The 16,074-nt window shown below is 32.7% G+C and overlaps 1 protein-coding gene across 1 annotated transcript; it reads right to left on the reverse strand.

Moving 5' to 3' along the window:
• Positions 1-5,840: 5,840 nt before the first annotated feature.
• On the reverse strand, positions 5,841-11,546 carry LOC148602249 (uncharacterized). The gene is made up of 3 exons (XM_088551409.1): positions 11,376-11,546; positions 8,424-8,632; positions 5,841-6,033 (listed from the first exon to the last, which is right to left on the reverse strand). Exons 1-3 carry the CDS (start codon positions 11,425-11,427, stop codon positions 5,899-5,901), a joined length of 396 nt encoding a protein of 131 aa, XP_088407535.1. The 5' UTR covers positions 11,428-11,546; the 3' UTR covers positions 5,841-5,898.
• Positions 11,547-16,074: the final 4,528 nt, after the last annotated feature.

Below are 16,074 nucleotides of genomic sequence, written 5' to 3' on the forward strand. Positions count from 1 at the left end.
GTCACTATATTTCCTTAAACACTGCGTGCTTGTTACATTGTATAACAGTGAATAGCAATTTTTAAGTCTATGGTTTAACTCATTCTTGGAATTTTGTTTTGCAAAGGTTATGTTTTGCATATTATTGGTTTTGGTTTGAAATAACAGTAGGCAATACAATTTCAAAAGTTCAATGTTTTAGATTACTGACGAAATTTTATTACATTCATTCTGAAGATGTCTCAGCTCAGTACAATTCTTTTTAAACAGAATTACCACATCGTTACCGACTGAAATAACTTTTGGCTCATGAAATTCCTTCGAGTTATCATAAGGTATAGGGATTATTTTTTTCTGCGACAACAGTCTTAAGAGATAACAACCGGGTTATTAGGCCATTTTCATTACTAGGACATGTATAAGCATATTCTTGAAGCTTTTTTGATGACTGTGATTTCATTCAACATTTGTTTTCCGGCTCATAATTATTTTGATATACATTTCAGTCTCCATCACTTCCCTCCCTGTTGCTTTCTATCCTGTTCACCTCCCCTGCTCGTACTTATTTTCTCTCCTTTCCTTATTCAGGTACATGTAAGTTTTGACACTTTTATTCTACTAGTGACTACTTGTACTTTTTTTACTGAAAGTATAGACGTGTCTCAACCATCGCTCTAAGCAAGTCACATTTTTAAGTAAGGAAGACACTCTCTCCATCAGTTCCATGTACTAGGAACAACCATGCTATTACCTAATCATGAGCGTTTCATTTTCAATACATTTGTATATGGTATGCAATTACTGTCTTGAATGTTGCTCTTTTTTGTTCTCCTGGAGCTTGAGTCGAGATATTTTTAAAAAACTACAAACCCTAGGAATTAAGTCTGTTGTGTTCGGAAGATAAGTCAATAAAGTTGTTGTCTGTGTATATTGAATGTTATACTTGTTTTCGGCTTTTTCAAAACGACCCCATCCTCTAAATGGATAGCCATTAGGGAATTCATAGTAAAAACCCAACTTAATCTCGTATTTGAAGGTTTTTGGAGGTTAGTACTTTTACGTACATCGTCAAGTATTTGTTAGAATCTGACAGAACTCGAAGAAACTAAGAAATTGCATGTACCTTCATGTATCTTCTGCAGTCAAAATGCCCATTATCATTGGATATATTTCGATGTTTCGATATTTGTCTTTAGAATGACAGATGACAGTAACTGAGACTTTCAAGGAGTTACCTGCCCCAGAAATGTTCATTCATCTGAATTTATCAAACTAACATGGATAATCTCGTCTTTATTCCTTAATCTGGTTGGTAAAAATTCATGCAGTCAAATCACACTATCGAAGTAGAGGCTTATTTCAGACCATTGATTTTTCATCCACTGGTTGATTCTTACAGAGAAAAAAAAATAGATGGTCTTGTGTGGAATAATTGGATATTCATTTTTTGACTAAATTGTAAACAGCTTTTTGGGAGGTAAACAGTGTTTCTTTGTGTAAGAATGTATTTCAATTTTTTGCCCTATCCATAGCAACAAAATGTTTATGAATTATTTCATTGGTTTAAATTATATTTTTTTAAATAAGATATTCCCCACAATCTCTCTTAAAATTTTAAATTAACTACCAAAGCAGCACATGTACAAGGTATCGTAACACAATAGTTTGTATCCACATAATGTAACAATAGAATTTTAATTTTACATACATGTGTAAATATACAACTCAACATGTACAATCCAAGTGTGCATATGTATTTATTATTCCCTACAATACATCAAAACATCTAGTTATACAGAGTAGGTTTCCTGTATAAAATTCTTTGTCACAATAAAACAGTCATGCATGAAACACACTTCTGCTAATTTGAAACAATATCAAATCAATTCAGCCTCATGCTCTCTTCTGTCTATACTTGCACAATATAAACCACAATTATCCAAGAAGTCTTTGTATGAAATATGATGTAATCTGAAAAGAAAAGATTCTGTTATTATACAGAAATAAAATAATAGATATTATTTCAAACATGTAAGTGGTGCATTTTAGTCTATGTAAATGTATACATGTACATATATCTGTCATTGAATTATCATGATGAGAAAAAATTAACCAAATAACTGATTTGTATTTTCTTCATAAAGATATAATGATTTGATTATCATGATTGTTTCAATACCACTGGAAATGATTTTTTGCACTTTACTGTACACATTTTAAGTGTTGGATGAATAAATATAAGGCACATTTCATTTTAAAACATAAGTAGTTGAAGGAATGTTATGTATACTTATACCACAATAAGATGTTTGAAGGAATTTTTAAGTCATGTTTTAAAAATATTTCTGATTTTCAAAATGGCAAAATAATTGATGACAGAACATAACTGGATATTGCCCCTAATGGAACTAATTTTGTTTTGTTTACAAACATGTACAGACACATTTAGCTTATAATTATGTGTAAACTAACTACAAAGTAGGATTTGTTTTGTATCTAAATATAACTTCTCACAGTTACACACTGCAAATTAGTGAACTATATTTAGAATATTTAGATCAACACAACATACACATAATAAGAAACTGTGTACAATATAAGAAAAATAACGTAGAACTAAAAAAATTAGAAAGTTAGTTTGTTGAACCCCTGTTAAAATTATATCCTAGTTGTTACCTTTTTATATGTGAATAGCTTTTTGTTTTTAATTTCATTATTTTATGACGAGACTTTGATCTTGCTTTTAATATTTTCATTTTGTTAAATGTTCTTGCCGTGATATTGCCCTGGTCGCCGAAACGGCATTAAAAAACCAACAATCAATCAACAAAAATTCCGAAGTTGTTTTTATTCATGATATTTGTAACATATTATTATAAATCAAATACATATTTTTGTTTAGTAATAGTGACCATGTTCATAAGCCTCAGAGAGCGCATTTATGCACAAGTGTGTGTTACGGTTGATACATTATTCTAACGAACAATTCAAGGACAGATCCGAAACAGTTGGGATCTGTTTCAAAAATTGTCTCGGCTATAATTGCTCATTTCTGATAATTGTTGAAGAAAATAAAACAGGGAACTGAGCAGACCATAAAGTCAGATCAATGTACCTAAAAAATAAACAAAAATCTCCGCACCAAATTCTACACTGAAAATCAATGCATGCATCAATTACCAGTATACATGAAAGCCTCGTGGTCACGGCCTATGATGTGATATGACGCCCCTCTGTGTAATGGATACAACTATGTTACAATAAACAGGATGCAGTTGACACGCGTGTGGCTTAATTTATACCAAATTGCTTAGACTATAAATTATTGACCGAGTGCTAATAAAAGGTTCAGGGTGCAGCAGGCGTTGTCCATAAAAGTGTCTGTGAGAAGACATGAATTTGCTACTGAAAAAAATATTTAATATATCGTCTGTATAATAAGTACTTTATAAACATATCCCTGCACTTGTACATACATGTATAATCAGGTGAACACAGATTTTCTAGAAACTCCTACCAAATTGCTCATAAAAAGTCAAGTCCGTAAACGTAAAACGTACAATTATTCTTAATCAAGTCTTAAAAAAATATTTCACGATTCCAGCCTGGTAACATTAGAGAGAGATGACAGTTAAAAGATTTGTTAAAGGATAGATAATGCATCTCTGGAATGATGACAATCTGTGATCTGGTGTAATAATATTCGAAAATTCAGTTACAGATGTTAGAAAAATGTATGCGTTTTCAAATTTAGATATACATGTATCAAAGAGAATACTTGTGATGATAAAGCTGTGTTTTACAGGATTCATTATGTATGAGATGATACGTAACGTAGAAGCTATATATTTGTAAGAAATAGGTGTGATTAGTTGAGAGGTACATGTAGATAGTACATGTCTTAAGTTATATAATTTGGTTCATTATTTGACTTAGCTTCCACGGAGTTCGATTTGAAACTGTAGAAACCAGACAGACAATAATTTGGGGGAAATTTTTTAAAGATACATATATTGCAATTTTTTAAGATGTTCGAGAGAGTAATCAAGGGAACCAAGATTTTAGCGGCAATCAAAAGAATGTAATCCAGGGACAAAGACCAGACATGAAAAACAGACATATTCCGGCAAATTTGAGGTCTTCACTGCCGGCGTATAGGTACACAGTGCGATGTATGAAATATTAGTGTCATCCCAAAGGGATCGCTGATACAAATGTATAAAAAAGAAATATTGAGAGTATGCTACTGTAAGGCATTTTACCCTTTACATGTGTACCATGGCGGATCTAAAATGGGATTTGACGGATTGTCTCCACATGTATCTGACTATGGTTTACATGAATGTATTTTGCGAGAGGTTCCCGGAACATTCCACATCGGCGCGGATACAGCTTTACATTGACGGATGGGATTTACATTGTTTTAAAATAAGGTTATGTTATGATATCAAAGAGAGTTTAATGGACAGTTGAATGATTAATTGTAATGATGAGAAAATAATAATTTAGAAAGAAAATACATGATTTACGCGATTTATAAATAGGGAATTTGAATTTCCCGCGCCTGTGGGCGTCACCATGATCGGTTGAGGTATGACGTCACGAAGTCGGTTTGTAAAGTGAAAGTAAATAGGGAGTTGATTACGATGTCCGTTGAAATCGCAACCTTGGGACATTTCATTCTATAATTTTAACCCAAAATAAACAAAAGAAGAGATTGAGGCACAACATGTAAGCAAATGTCAGACAATTTTGATTAACAACATGATTTGCAGCTAGAAGACTGGAGTATGAGAATAGAGAAGAGGAAAACCTAACGGCTACTTGCGAGGAATGTTCGTGTTGCCGTAAAAACTTTAAAAAAATATTTCTCTTTATCATTCGAGTAATCGTAAGGTTGACAAGAAAACATGTTTCGGTGATTAGATCAACATGATTGTAGAAGTTTTACGGAATATTATTTGTTTGAATATTATTTATAGTGCTTGTATCAATATCAAATCGAGCTTAATGACGTCACGAGCCAATCGGAAGCTATGGTAAAAATCAATAAAGTCTGCTTATAATCTTCCTTCAGATAGTAGAGTTCTGCAAGATTGCTATCTACATATACTTCAAAGATTTCGAACTTTCGAGCATTTAATAAAGCGCATTTTGCATTAAAGGTTATTTATTTATGTTTGCGTGAGTGTGATTTATCATAAAAATCCAACTTAATGAAAAGGAGGTCTTTCACTTTAAATGTCTGATTAAAAAGCAAATGAGTTGAGACTGTATAAAATGTCATTTAGCGCAAAATAAGTTTAGTCAGTCAAAAAACGTCTGATTACATGGAAATCGGGTTTAGTCAGTCCAAAAACGTTTGGTTAAACGCAAAACACGTTTAATCAGTCCAAAAAAGTTTGATTAAACACAAAATGAGTTTACTCAGTCCAAAAACGTCTGATTAAACGGAAATTGGGTTTAGTCAGTCCAAAAACATCTGATTAAACGCAAATTGGGTTTAGTCAGTCCAAAAACATCTGATTAACTTAAGCAGTTACTACTAAAGACTCTATTAACATTATCATACTATCTCAGTCAGTCTGACAATCATTATCAGTTATATAATGACTGTATATGACTGACTATCAAACGGACAGTCGTTTTTTTTTTTTTTTTTTTTTTTTTTTTTTTTGTGCAATATATGTTTGCATATATATATATATAAACAGCTTAGTCATGTATATCTGTGTATATATGATGTGATGTGGAAACACCATTCGTGCTCTTGTTCCGTGAAATTAAACGATACAAAATTAAAGTAAATATACACTACATTATACAACAGAAAACTGTTATGATTCTTTAAACAATGGTTGGATAGTTATTTTTCACGAATATAATATCAAACTTTGAATTTATTCAAGTGTTGTCACATCATGAGTGGTTATGAGGCGGTATATTCAAAAATAAGTCCTTGTGAAGATGATGATCCACATCCAGATTTATAGAACGGGTGATGTCTATTAACTCTACAACATCATGACAAATATAGTCGTCGTTGATGTTCGCCTGTAAGAAATCGATATATTAGGTTTCTACATTCAATGTGTTGGTAACCATGTTAAAATATAATTACATAAATGAAGAAATTAACCTGGTAAATTTACAAACTAATCAATGTATTTAGTAGATAATATTTGTACATAACTTGAAAGGACACACATCCCAGGACAGGCTGCATCTGGTCCCAAAACACCATCATGAATATTTATAGCTAGAGTCCCCCCATTCCCCCTAATACACTCAAGTTACAAAACATTAACTGCAGACGAAAACAAGGCATACAGAGGCCAGAAAGTTTCGACTTGGGACATGCGCAAAAAATTATGGCAGGGTTAAAGTACTTTGGCGTGATAACAACCCTTCCGTTTTGAAGTCTGGCCACTGTGTAAATAATATAATCCAATTAAATTAACCTAAAATCAGTTCAAAAGTCTAAGCCAGCCTCTTATTCAAGTAGAAGCAAAGACACTGATAATAAGTTACACAAATATACACACTTAGGACTACTAGAAGTTAAATGAAATGATCCCAATTCTTCCCATGCGGGGTTAAGAACCATGGTAAATCATAAGTCATACAACCCATGCCAAGCTAAAATAAACTGCTTTTATATGTAGTCTCTATAAGCGTATCAATGTTAATACCAAAAAATGCTATTTTCACGAGTTGACAACAATTTAAAAACTATATCCCGTTGGAATGCGCCTATTCAATGGTGTAGTTGACTTAATGGGTGAGTATTACGCTTTTCGTGCCATACGTAGAATAATACCGTAAAAAAGGGTAAAAGATACCCACACGTATTAATCATTAACAAGTAACATCTGTTTTTAAGAATGAGTTCCTTGTATTTGTTGAAAAAGTTTGTAAATGTTTTGCGAGCTTGTGACATCGAAAAAATGATGCAGTAATTTTTAGGTTATTATTCAATATTTCCCAGGCAAAGAAAAAGAAAAGGATTTAACACGAGTCTTCAAAAACTATTAGAACAGTAGATATCCGGTTGTTTTTTCATGAAATTTACATTTGGTATAGGGATCTCCCTTTGATTTTTTTTCGTTTTGATTTTAAACGAACGTTTATCGGTTCGGCTTTATTACCCGTAAATGACAGTCGACGGAATTAAACGCATTGTTGAAACAGTTCGTTCAGGAAATATATTTTTATTTCGTGATGAATCGTTCATTGTTCCTGTTCAGTTTCATCTCCTATTCTGTCTACCCATGATTTGATTTTTTATGAGCAAATCGGTGGGTGTTTCTAGAAAAGTAGATGACACTAACCCTACCTGTACACCTGTTCAATGCTCCCAGTTTTAAGTCCGACTTGCACATTTACTTCTGTTACTTAGTATGTTTCATTTTGGTATTCTATTATGACGTCCTTAACAGGTTTTGAGACCACAACTGTGGTTGGTTTTCGATTACTATATGAGCAGCACGCGACTTATTCGGCTTGGCATTTTCAGATAAAGATTTGCTTTACTTGTCAAGGCCACAACCCTTTTCTCCAGATTACAGTTCTCGATCGAATAGCTGAATATGGTGTATTCACATTATAATAATATAATTCCGCGCTGATTGAGAATTAAAATGATGACGTAATGATTAAATTCATAAACATTATCATATTTTGTTGTAAAAATATCAAATCTTAAATACTGTTACAAGTAAACATTGAAAGGCTTGAGACCACATCTGTGGTTGATTTTCGATTGATATATGAGCAGCACACGACTTATTCGGCTTGGCTTGGCTTGTGTGTGTGTAAATTACTGCTGACCATTATCGCGTAAACAAACACACGTTACATTCCGATATGTTTCAGCTGTTTTAATTCATTTCAATAGCGTGAATGAACATTAAAGTCATACTTTATAAAGACATAAAACGTTATGTTTAAGAAAAGTATTCCGTAAATATTACTTGCGAGTATGAGCACACACATAGTCGTTAGCATTGCATTCGCCACGTGCCACGTGCGCCATCATGTATGAAACCAAGCAATAAAAATCATCAATGAATGAAACATTGTACGTCCATGTGTGAATACTGTGATCTTATAATGCAAACGACTATTGTCATATCTAACATCGTTCTATCTAATTCCCCATTTCCTTCATTATAACAAAATATGCTGATATCTTACCCCTCGTAATCGCTTAGGACAACATTATGCATTATAAATGTTCAACCCGTGGTAAAACATTGATAAAATGGAGTTTCCGTGATTTATTTCTTAATTATAGAATCTTTGTTGTGTGTCTGCTTTCCATGCTTGGTCTTTGCCCCTGGATTATATTCTTTTCAGCGTTATATCTATAATTTGTAAATTATTTCTTAAATCGAAATTAAAATATATATTAAGGATAAATAATAATGATACCAATTCATTACCGTCTGTAAATCCTTTATAGATCGGACTTTCATTTTAATCAGAAGTAGTATTGTCGTATATGTACTAACAACTACACCAATTATTGCTGTTAAAATAATAGTAATGATTCCTGTCATGTTTGGTTTCTCCATATCATCTGGATAATGAGCATCTGTCTCCTTTATGTACTTTGGTTGAGGAGTTTGAATAATCAAGTTTGCTGTTTCTGCTAAAAACAAATAACGAAAAGTGAACTCAAAGTATGACAGAAAATTTCCTCAAAATATAAATCACTTTTAAGGATGTAATTGAGGTATATACATTTTGTATATATATATATATATATATATATATATATATATATATATATATATATTTATATTTATATATATATATATATTTATATTTATATATATATATATATTTATATTAATATATATATATATATCTATTTTCAGGGTGTTAATGAAAATGCCATATAAATGTGTATTGATATACATAGTTGAAATTAAACATCATTCATGTAAAACGTTTCATGTAAATCGTAGCTAAATGTGTCGTAGACTTTATATAAAGTTTTAGCAGATCATAGTAGTTCAAGACGTTAATTTTTCTGGCTTGCTCAAGGTACAGGTAATATAGTGGTTACATGGTCAAGGTACAGGTAATATAGTGGTTACATGGTCAAGGTACAGGTAATATAGTGGTTACATGGTCAACGTTGCCACTTCATGGTAAAAACAGATTATTTAATTGTAAAACGTACGCAGTTGTTTCCTTCATGTCATTGAACACACTGATAGAAAAATGTGGGGGTATATAAATTTTATACGGCGGGCCCGTCGGTTTGTCCTTTACTTCATTTTATCACATGATGATTTGTTTTGTTTTGTTTGTTTGTTTGTTTGTTTTTTTGTTTGTTTATTTTTGTGAATTTTTTGTTTTTGTTTTTATTTTATTTTACTTTGTTTTGTTTGTTTGGTTTTTTTGTCTTATTGACTTTTGATGTTTCTTGATGCAAAAAAGAATTTTGTCGCTGTTTGAACCAATATCCACTTGCTTTGATTCCATCGTGTACTGACATTTTTCATCCGAACGACTTTCATGTTTCCTAAATGTTTTCATATTGTGAGCATTATTCAGTTTGTGTTATTTCTTCTAACTTTTATGAGAGAAGGAAGATAAAAAATGTGTTAAAAGAAGAATTACTTGGACTAAATAAAGCGAGTTACACAAACAAGAAGACAAACAAAAATTAAGTAACACAAGAAGGAGGACAAGTAAACAATATGAATGAGAGCACAAGTCGTAATGTTTGAACCCTAAAAAAAGCTGAGTATACACAACAGTTGTGGACCCCTTTATAACAATCGGAATACAAAGGGTATTCAAGTGAACCAAGGTTCTAGCGGAAATCAAAATCAAAAGAAAGCAATCCAGGGACAAAGACCAGACATGGAAAACAGACATACACAACAAATAATATAAAGTAACTACAATCATACATACAAAGTAACAAAAGCAAATGAGGAACTCGGACTCCACTAAAAACTGGGAGGATGGACCAGGTGCACCGGTAGGATAAGCTTCCTCTGCTTTCTTGAAGAAACATAAAAAGTCAAATCTGGGGTAGACTGAAGAGAAAAGGAAAACTATGACATGATGAACAAATCAGTTTTCATGGTGCAGATGGATCCATCGTAAAGGTAGTAATGACTTCAATCTTGTAGCAACATAGCCCTGTTCCAGAAGCCTAACTGTAAGATGTCTAGCGCAATACTAAAAGTCTGCATTTTTACCGCAAGCTCTGGCATAACGTATAAGTTGTAATATGAAGGGATGTTGCCACAGATGAAAGGAAAATTGACAATACTGAGAGAAATGTCATCACGTTTGCTAAATATTTTTCCTTTACCATCGATCTCTTAGTGTAGGTCAAGATATGAGGCTGACTACATAGTGTCTGTAGTATCCTTTATCTCAAGTTCTTTGACGGTAGATGCGATGTATCGAGTCTCCGAAACTAGTATTGTTTAACGATAGTACGTCATCCAACATTTTGAAAACATCTTCTTCTGCATATTTGGAAGATAATTTGGAATCATTTTTTTTTTTACAAAATCGAAATGTTTGAAACCCTGTAAATTCCTCCGTAAATATTATCCACATCGCCTGCTCTGCAAGTAAAACTGGTCCCAGCAAGATATCTATGATAACAGTTTTACCTCATAGAGAATTGTTATGACACATTGACGTCGTATTAATGGTAGAAGCTGGTATTGTTGTAGCAGTGATGATTTGTATGATGTCATTTTAATATTAGAAACTTGGTTGTTTAGCAGTAATGAGGGTTTGTAAGACAAATGGATGATGTCGCTTGTTATGTAAGAATACGAGTGTTAATGACATATAGATGTCGTTTGTAATGTTAAGAGACATTCTTTGTAAGAATCATTCAAATTCAGTAATGTGAAGAATAAAAATATGCAGTCTATCTTATCATGAATCACTTTTTGAGATGAAGTGCTTCTTCAAAACTGATTGTCGTTTGGTGATGAGTTCCTGTACGATAAATGGACGTTCTTTGAATTGTTGAAAACTGATTGTATATTTAGGATGTTTTTTTTTTGTCCTTTTTTATATTGAAATATAAAATCCCTTTCAAAGAAGTGAAAGTTGAAATTTCGGTTTCATCTACTGCGCAGCAAGGAAATTCGGTTTCTTAAAATTATTTTATTGTTCATCTTACACGGAAGTGGTTTTATATGGACGCGGTATTATTATTTGATGATCAGAAGATAGTGGCATACGTCACGAGTGTAACGATTGCTTTTATAATGAAAAAAAAGGAGGGCCATAAAAAAATTACTTATTATCATGATATACTGAAAATTTGAGTATAATAGGGGTAAGCTTAATATTAGTTTTTACAAGCAATAAACCGGAAGTCAATAAAAATACATTAACTGTACCTGAACAGTTAGAAATATGTTCTGTAAAATTTTCTACTTGCTGCCCGTCCATGCAAGACAATCTTGAGCCAAATTGCTGCTTAACACTTGTATCTGATTCATTATGTGATGGACTTTCCAACCACAAGGAAGTATTTCTATCTAAGCACTTACAATCAAAACAGTACAAACACGAGCTGAAATTAAGAATATATGTATTCTTCATAATAAACATTTGAAGAGTAATCAAGGGAACTAAGATTCTAGCGGAAATCAAAAGAATGTAATGCAGGGACAAATAACAGACGTGGAAAATAGACAAACACAACAAAGAACATAAAGTAACTTAAATAATACATACAAAGAAACAAAAGTACATGAACAACTCGGACTCCACAAAAAACTGGGTACATGGACCATGTACACCTGTAGGGTAAGCGTCCCCTGTTTTCCTAGAAACATCGCCGAGTGAACGAATGAAACTTGCTATGAATGCATATTTTATCTGGTTAGGTTCAGATTGATACCGTGGCCAAAGGTTTTACGTATACCAACCATATATTTGTATCATACAGACCTGAAGTATTGAATAAGGGTTCAGAATGAAAGTAAACATAAACTTTTTACAGTATCTTCCTACATCCGGAATGCAGAACATTTTGGACAAAAGTGACAATCATTTACACCTCTGGTTTAAGGATAAGGTACGAGTCCTGTTAGAGCCCTAGGGGTTACGTTTTGCACGCCCGTCAAATATACATTCTTTGAAATGAAGTTTTAATGAAATAAGCTGATGAGCTGTTATGATGTTATTGCTTGTAAATGGTCGCTAGTGAAACTTTGTTGTGTAATTTTTATAATGAGAGGTTCGCACAAAATAAGTAAAACGATGTTAGATATGGTCATAGTGTTCATACACAGTTATAATGTTTCATTCATTGACGATTGTTACTGTTTTGTGTCATACATGGCGCACGTGGCACTTGGCGAGTTCTAACGAGTATGTATGCAAGTGATTTTTACGTTTACTTATAACATTATTTTTAGATTTGATATTTTTTACAACAAAATATGATAATGTTTATGAATTTAATCATTTAGTCATCGTTTTAATTCTCAATCAGCGCGGAATTATATTTCAAATCAAAGTAACAAGCGTGATTAGACCTCACATAATTGTTTTTTGTATAATGTGAATACACCATATTCAGCTATTCCATCGATAATGGGTAATCTGAAGAAAAGGGTTGTGGCCTTGGCAAGTAAAGCAAATCTTTATCTAAAATGCAGAATTGTTGCTGGTAGCATTTCCTACCCCAAAAATCATCATAGTTAATTATAGCAGTATAATTGTTGTTTAGAAATACAAAGTGGCGAACACTCAGTTGATGTTTTATTCCTATGTTTAGTGCTGCTAAATTTTGGTGCTTTGTACGTATTATTTTGGGTATTCTGTTTTTGTTTTGTGTGTCTGCTTTCCATGTTTGGTCTTTGTCGCTGGATTACATTCTTTAGATTCCCGCTAGAATCTTAGCTTCCTTGGTTACTCTTTTTACTTCAGAGCTTGGCTCAGCATTTGTTTTACAAATCTCATTACAACTGAAAATTTGATTATTTGGTTTGTACGGTCAAAGAAACAAAGTGAGATAACAATATATAATATAAGACGGGAATTTGATAAGAACCAATTGTGCCTTAAGCTTCTGTCCTATAGATTACATACTCATGCCGTATGTTGCCTGAAGGCATTTGACAGACGTGTTGATTTTGATCCAACAACTAAAGGGATACTCGGGAAAGAGTAATCAAGGGAACCAAGGTTATAGCGGTAATCAAAAGAATGTAATCCAGGGACAAAGACCAGACATGGAAAACAGACATACACAACAAAGAACATAAAGTAACTAAAATCATACATACAAATTAACAAAAGCGATTGAGCAACTCGGACTCCACTAAAATCTGGAAGAATTGACCAGGTACACCGGTAGAGTAAGCGTCCTCTGCTTTTCTAGCAACACCCGCCGAGTTGCTCATAAAAAGTCAAGTCCAGGGTAGACAAACGAGGAAAGAAAAACTATGACCCGTTGAATAAATCAGTTTTCATGGTGTTGATGGATACACCATAACGATCCACGAGTTCATGATGACGACCATAAAACTTCTGTAGTGATAACTGTTTCAACAACAGAAAAAGAAACGAAGTCTGGAAAAATTAAGGATCATCTTTGATGTCAAACATTATTAAGCACTAGTATTGGTATATAAGGAGTATGTTTACTTACAATCGCTCTAAGTTTATGTTGCGTTTTAAAAAATCTAACGAAATGTTCTTCAAATTATTCTTGCTGAAACTTCTAAAACAATAATAACAATAACAATAACATTATAAGTGTCAGTCGTCAAGAATCAGCTTTAGAACAATTCTATGTCTGGTTCTGCTACAGTGTCAGTCATCAAGAATCAGCTTTAGCTCTGGGAGAACAATTCTATTTCTGGTTCTGCTACATTTGTAGGACTGTCAGAAGAGCTGTTCTCTTAATTTTCATACAAGTCCTATATCTGACTTTCCTAACAATTTCGCTCAGAGGTTAGAAGAAGTTTTCATTTATATATTAAAATATCTAAATTGTCTTGGGTTGCTTCCTCGAGTGTGAAAGGTCGAGTCACATCAAAACATTTAGTAGTCACTGCTTCTCCGCAAACACGCATCAGTTTAGCACTGATGTGTGACAAATGGTTGGGTCAGAATATTGTGTTGGAGTGGGGTGGCATGTCTACCTGCAGGCTGGTGCTTCTATAAGCTAGCACAATAAAGATCCGGTTGAGCGTAAAGGACTTGTAGAGAGCAGGGTATGTTTGATTGGTCAATTGACGTGAAATGCATGAAACATATCAGACGTGACGTTAAACCATAATAAATCAACCATTTAAACATTGACTTAAGAACAAATTTATGTCTTATTAACTACATCGATAATTTATTTGACTGATACTGTACACAATTATTTTAATAATTTGTTCCTTCTTTGCCCCAGTGTAATAGAGATTGTAACTTCAACGATATTTTGTATTTAACGTGTATGGAAGTTAATATAGGGTACGTTCAAGTTATATTTTTTTTAATTTAGAAAATGGATAATGAAGCGTAATAATCTGTGAAAAATAGATATTAATATGAACAATGCATTAACTCATTAAATACAAAATATACGTATGAATATTTCTGGTATACCTCATGGAAACAAGACCATTAACTAAATAATTAGAAACAAATTACAATAAACTCGAAATAAAGCGAAACGAATCGAAACAGAATTAAACAAAGCGAAATGAATGGAATGAAATGTTCAATATGTTTTGCAGTATGAACGTAAAATTATTTTTACCGATGCCGGGCAATTTGGCTCAAAGTCATTCGAACCATGATAATCTTAAACATGTATATTTTGTATTAGGACAATTCAAATGTACACAAAAACGATTTTAACTGTATTGAAAGGTAAACAATTCATGACATTTTACAAAATGAAGATGTTATGGCATGTATCATAAATAAAACCAATATACATTATTTTTATTATATATTTAAGTAGCACTTCAGCTAGGAATCATGCAAAATGTGACTCATCGGTGAAAAGCCTACATAATTTTGTTTTTGATATTATGTACGTATTGCCATAGCAAACAGAAATTAACACTTGATTGTTCATATAACCCGTCTTCTTAGAAGATAAAATATATATAGAATACACTACAGATTTCCAAATTAAGGGAGATAACTCTGCAAATGACAATCAAATACAATATAATCTATTGAATTTTCATTGATGATTATCTTCTAAGAGCAGACAGGATGGAATAGATAATTACACATTTCATAATTTAGACCCATAAAACAACTTAATTACAAAAATGAAAATATGTAGCCTTTTTTCAGATTTTGCATGATTCTTACAAAGATAACTACTACTTAAACAAACACTTCATTCGATTTCATTTCAAAATTACATGTGAAAAGAATCGTCTTGAGTTTTATAGTATATATATTTGGTAATAGGCGTTCACATATTATATGTTTTTTTGTCTTTTTTTATTATTGATATCGTATTAAATACGCAAGACACTAGTGACAATTTTTTTTTATATTGTTCAACTACTAGAAACCAATGTTATCATAAGAATATCTGTAGTATGGATGCACGTTTGAGTTTTTCAGGTTGAGCCTTGGTAGGGAACACCCACGCGCCATGCAGTCAGAGAAAGGAAGAGTTAGGATTAGGGTTAGCTCTAGGATAAGAATTAGATTTAGGGTTGGGGTGAGAGTAAGCGGTAGGGTTATGGTCAAACTTAAGCCAAGAATTAAGGCAAGGGTTGCATTTAGGGTACGAGTAAAGGTTAGCGTTAGAGTTAGAGTCAGAGTTAGGGTTAAGGTGAGAATAATAGAAAAATGAATCAGAAGGATACGGAAAAGACTTAACACAGACATGGGATAAGGGTTTGGGTTCAGACGATAAAAAACAACCAGAACAAAGATTAGGGTCAGTGCTAGGGTCAAGGTTATGGTTAATGTTAAAACAATAGGAAAACAACCATAGCAATAATTAAGTAAAAAGTCAGGTTTGGAATTAGGGTGTAGTGCAATGGTTATCATAGAAAAACCAGGAGCGAGTTAGGTTTTACAATAGAAAAAATGTCAGAACACAAGTAAGAACTAGGC

The sequence above is a fragment of the Perna viridis genome, chromosome 11 (genome assembly GCF_037379345.1).
Source record: "Perna viridis isolate PV_CMFRI_1.1 ecotype Kerala chromosome 11, ASM3737934v1, whole genome shotgun sequence".
In the NCBI taxonomy this organism is placed as follows: domain Eukaryota; kingdom Metazoa; phylum Mollusca; class Bivalvia; order Mytilida; family Mytilidae; genus Perna; species Perna viridis.

Coding starts and splice junctions, on each gene's coding strand:
- LOC148602249 (XM_088551409.1), bottom strand. CDS start 11,427: ATGGACGGGCAGCAAGTAGAAAATTTTACAGAACATATTTCTAACTGT. Junction 8,633..11,375: donor ACATATTTCTAACTGTTCAG/GTACAGTTAATG, acceptor ATTTGTTTTTAG/CAGAAACAGCAAACTTGATT. Junction 6,034..8,423: donor CTATAAAGGATTTACAGACG/GTAATGAATTGG, acceptor GATTTCTTACAG/GCGAACATCAACGACGACTA.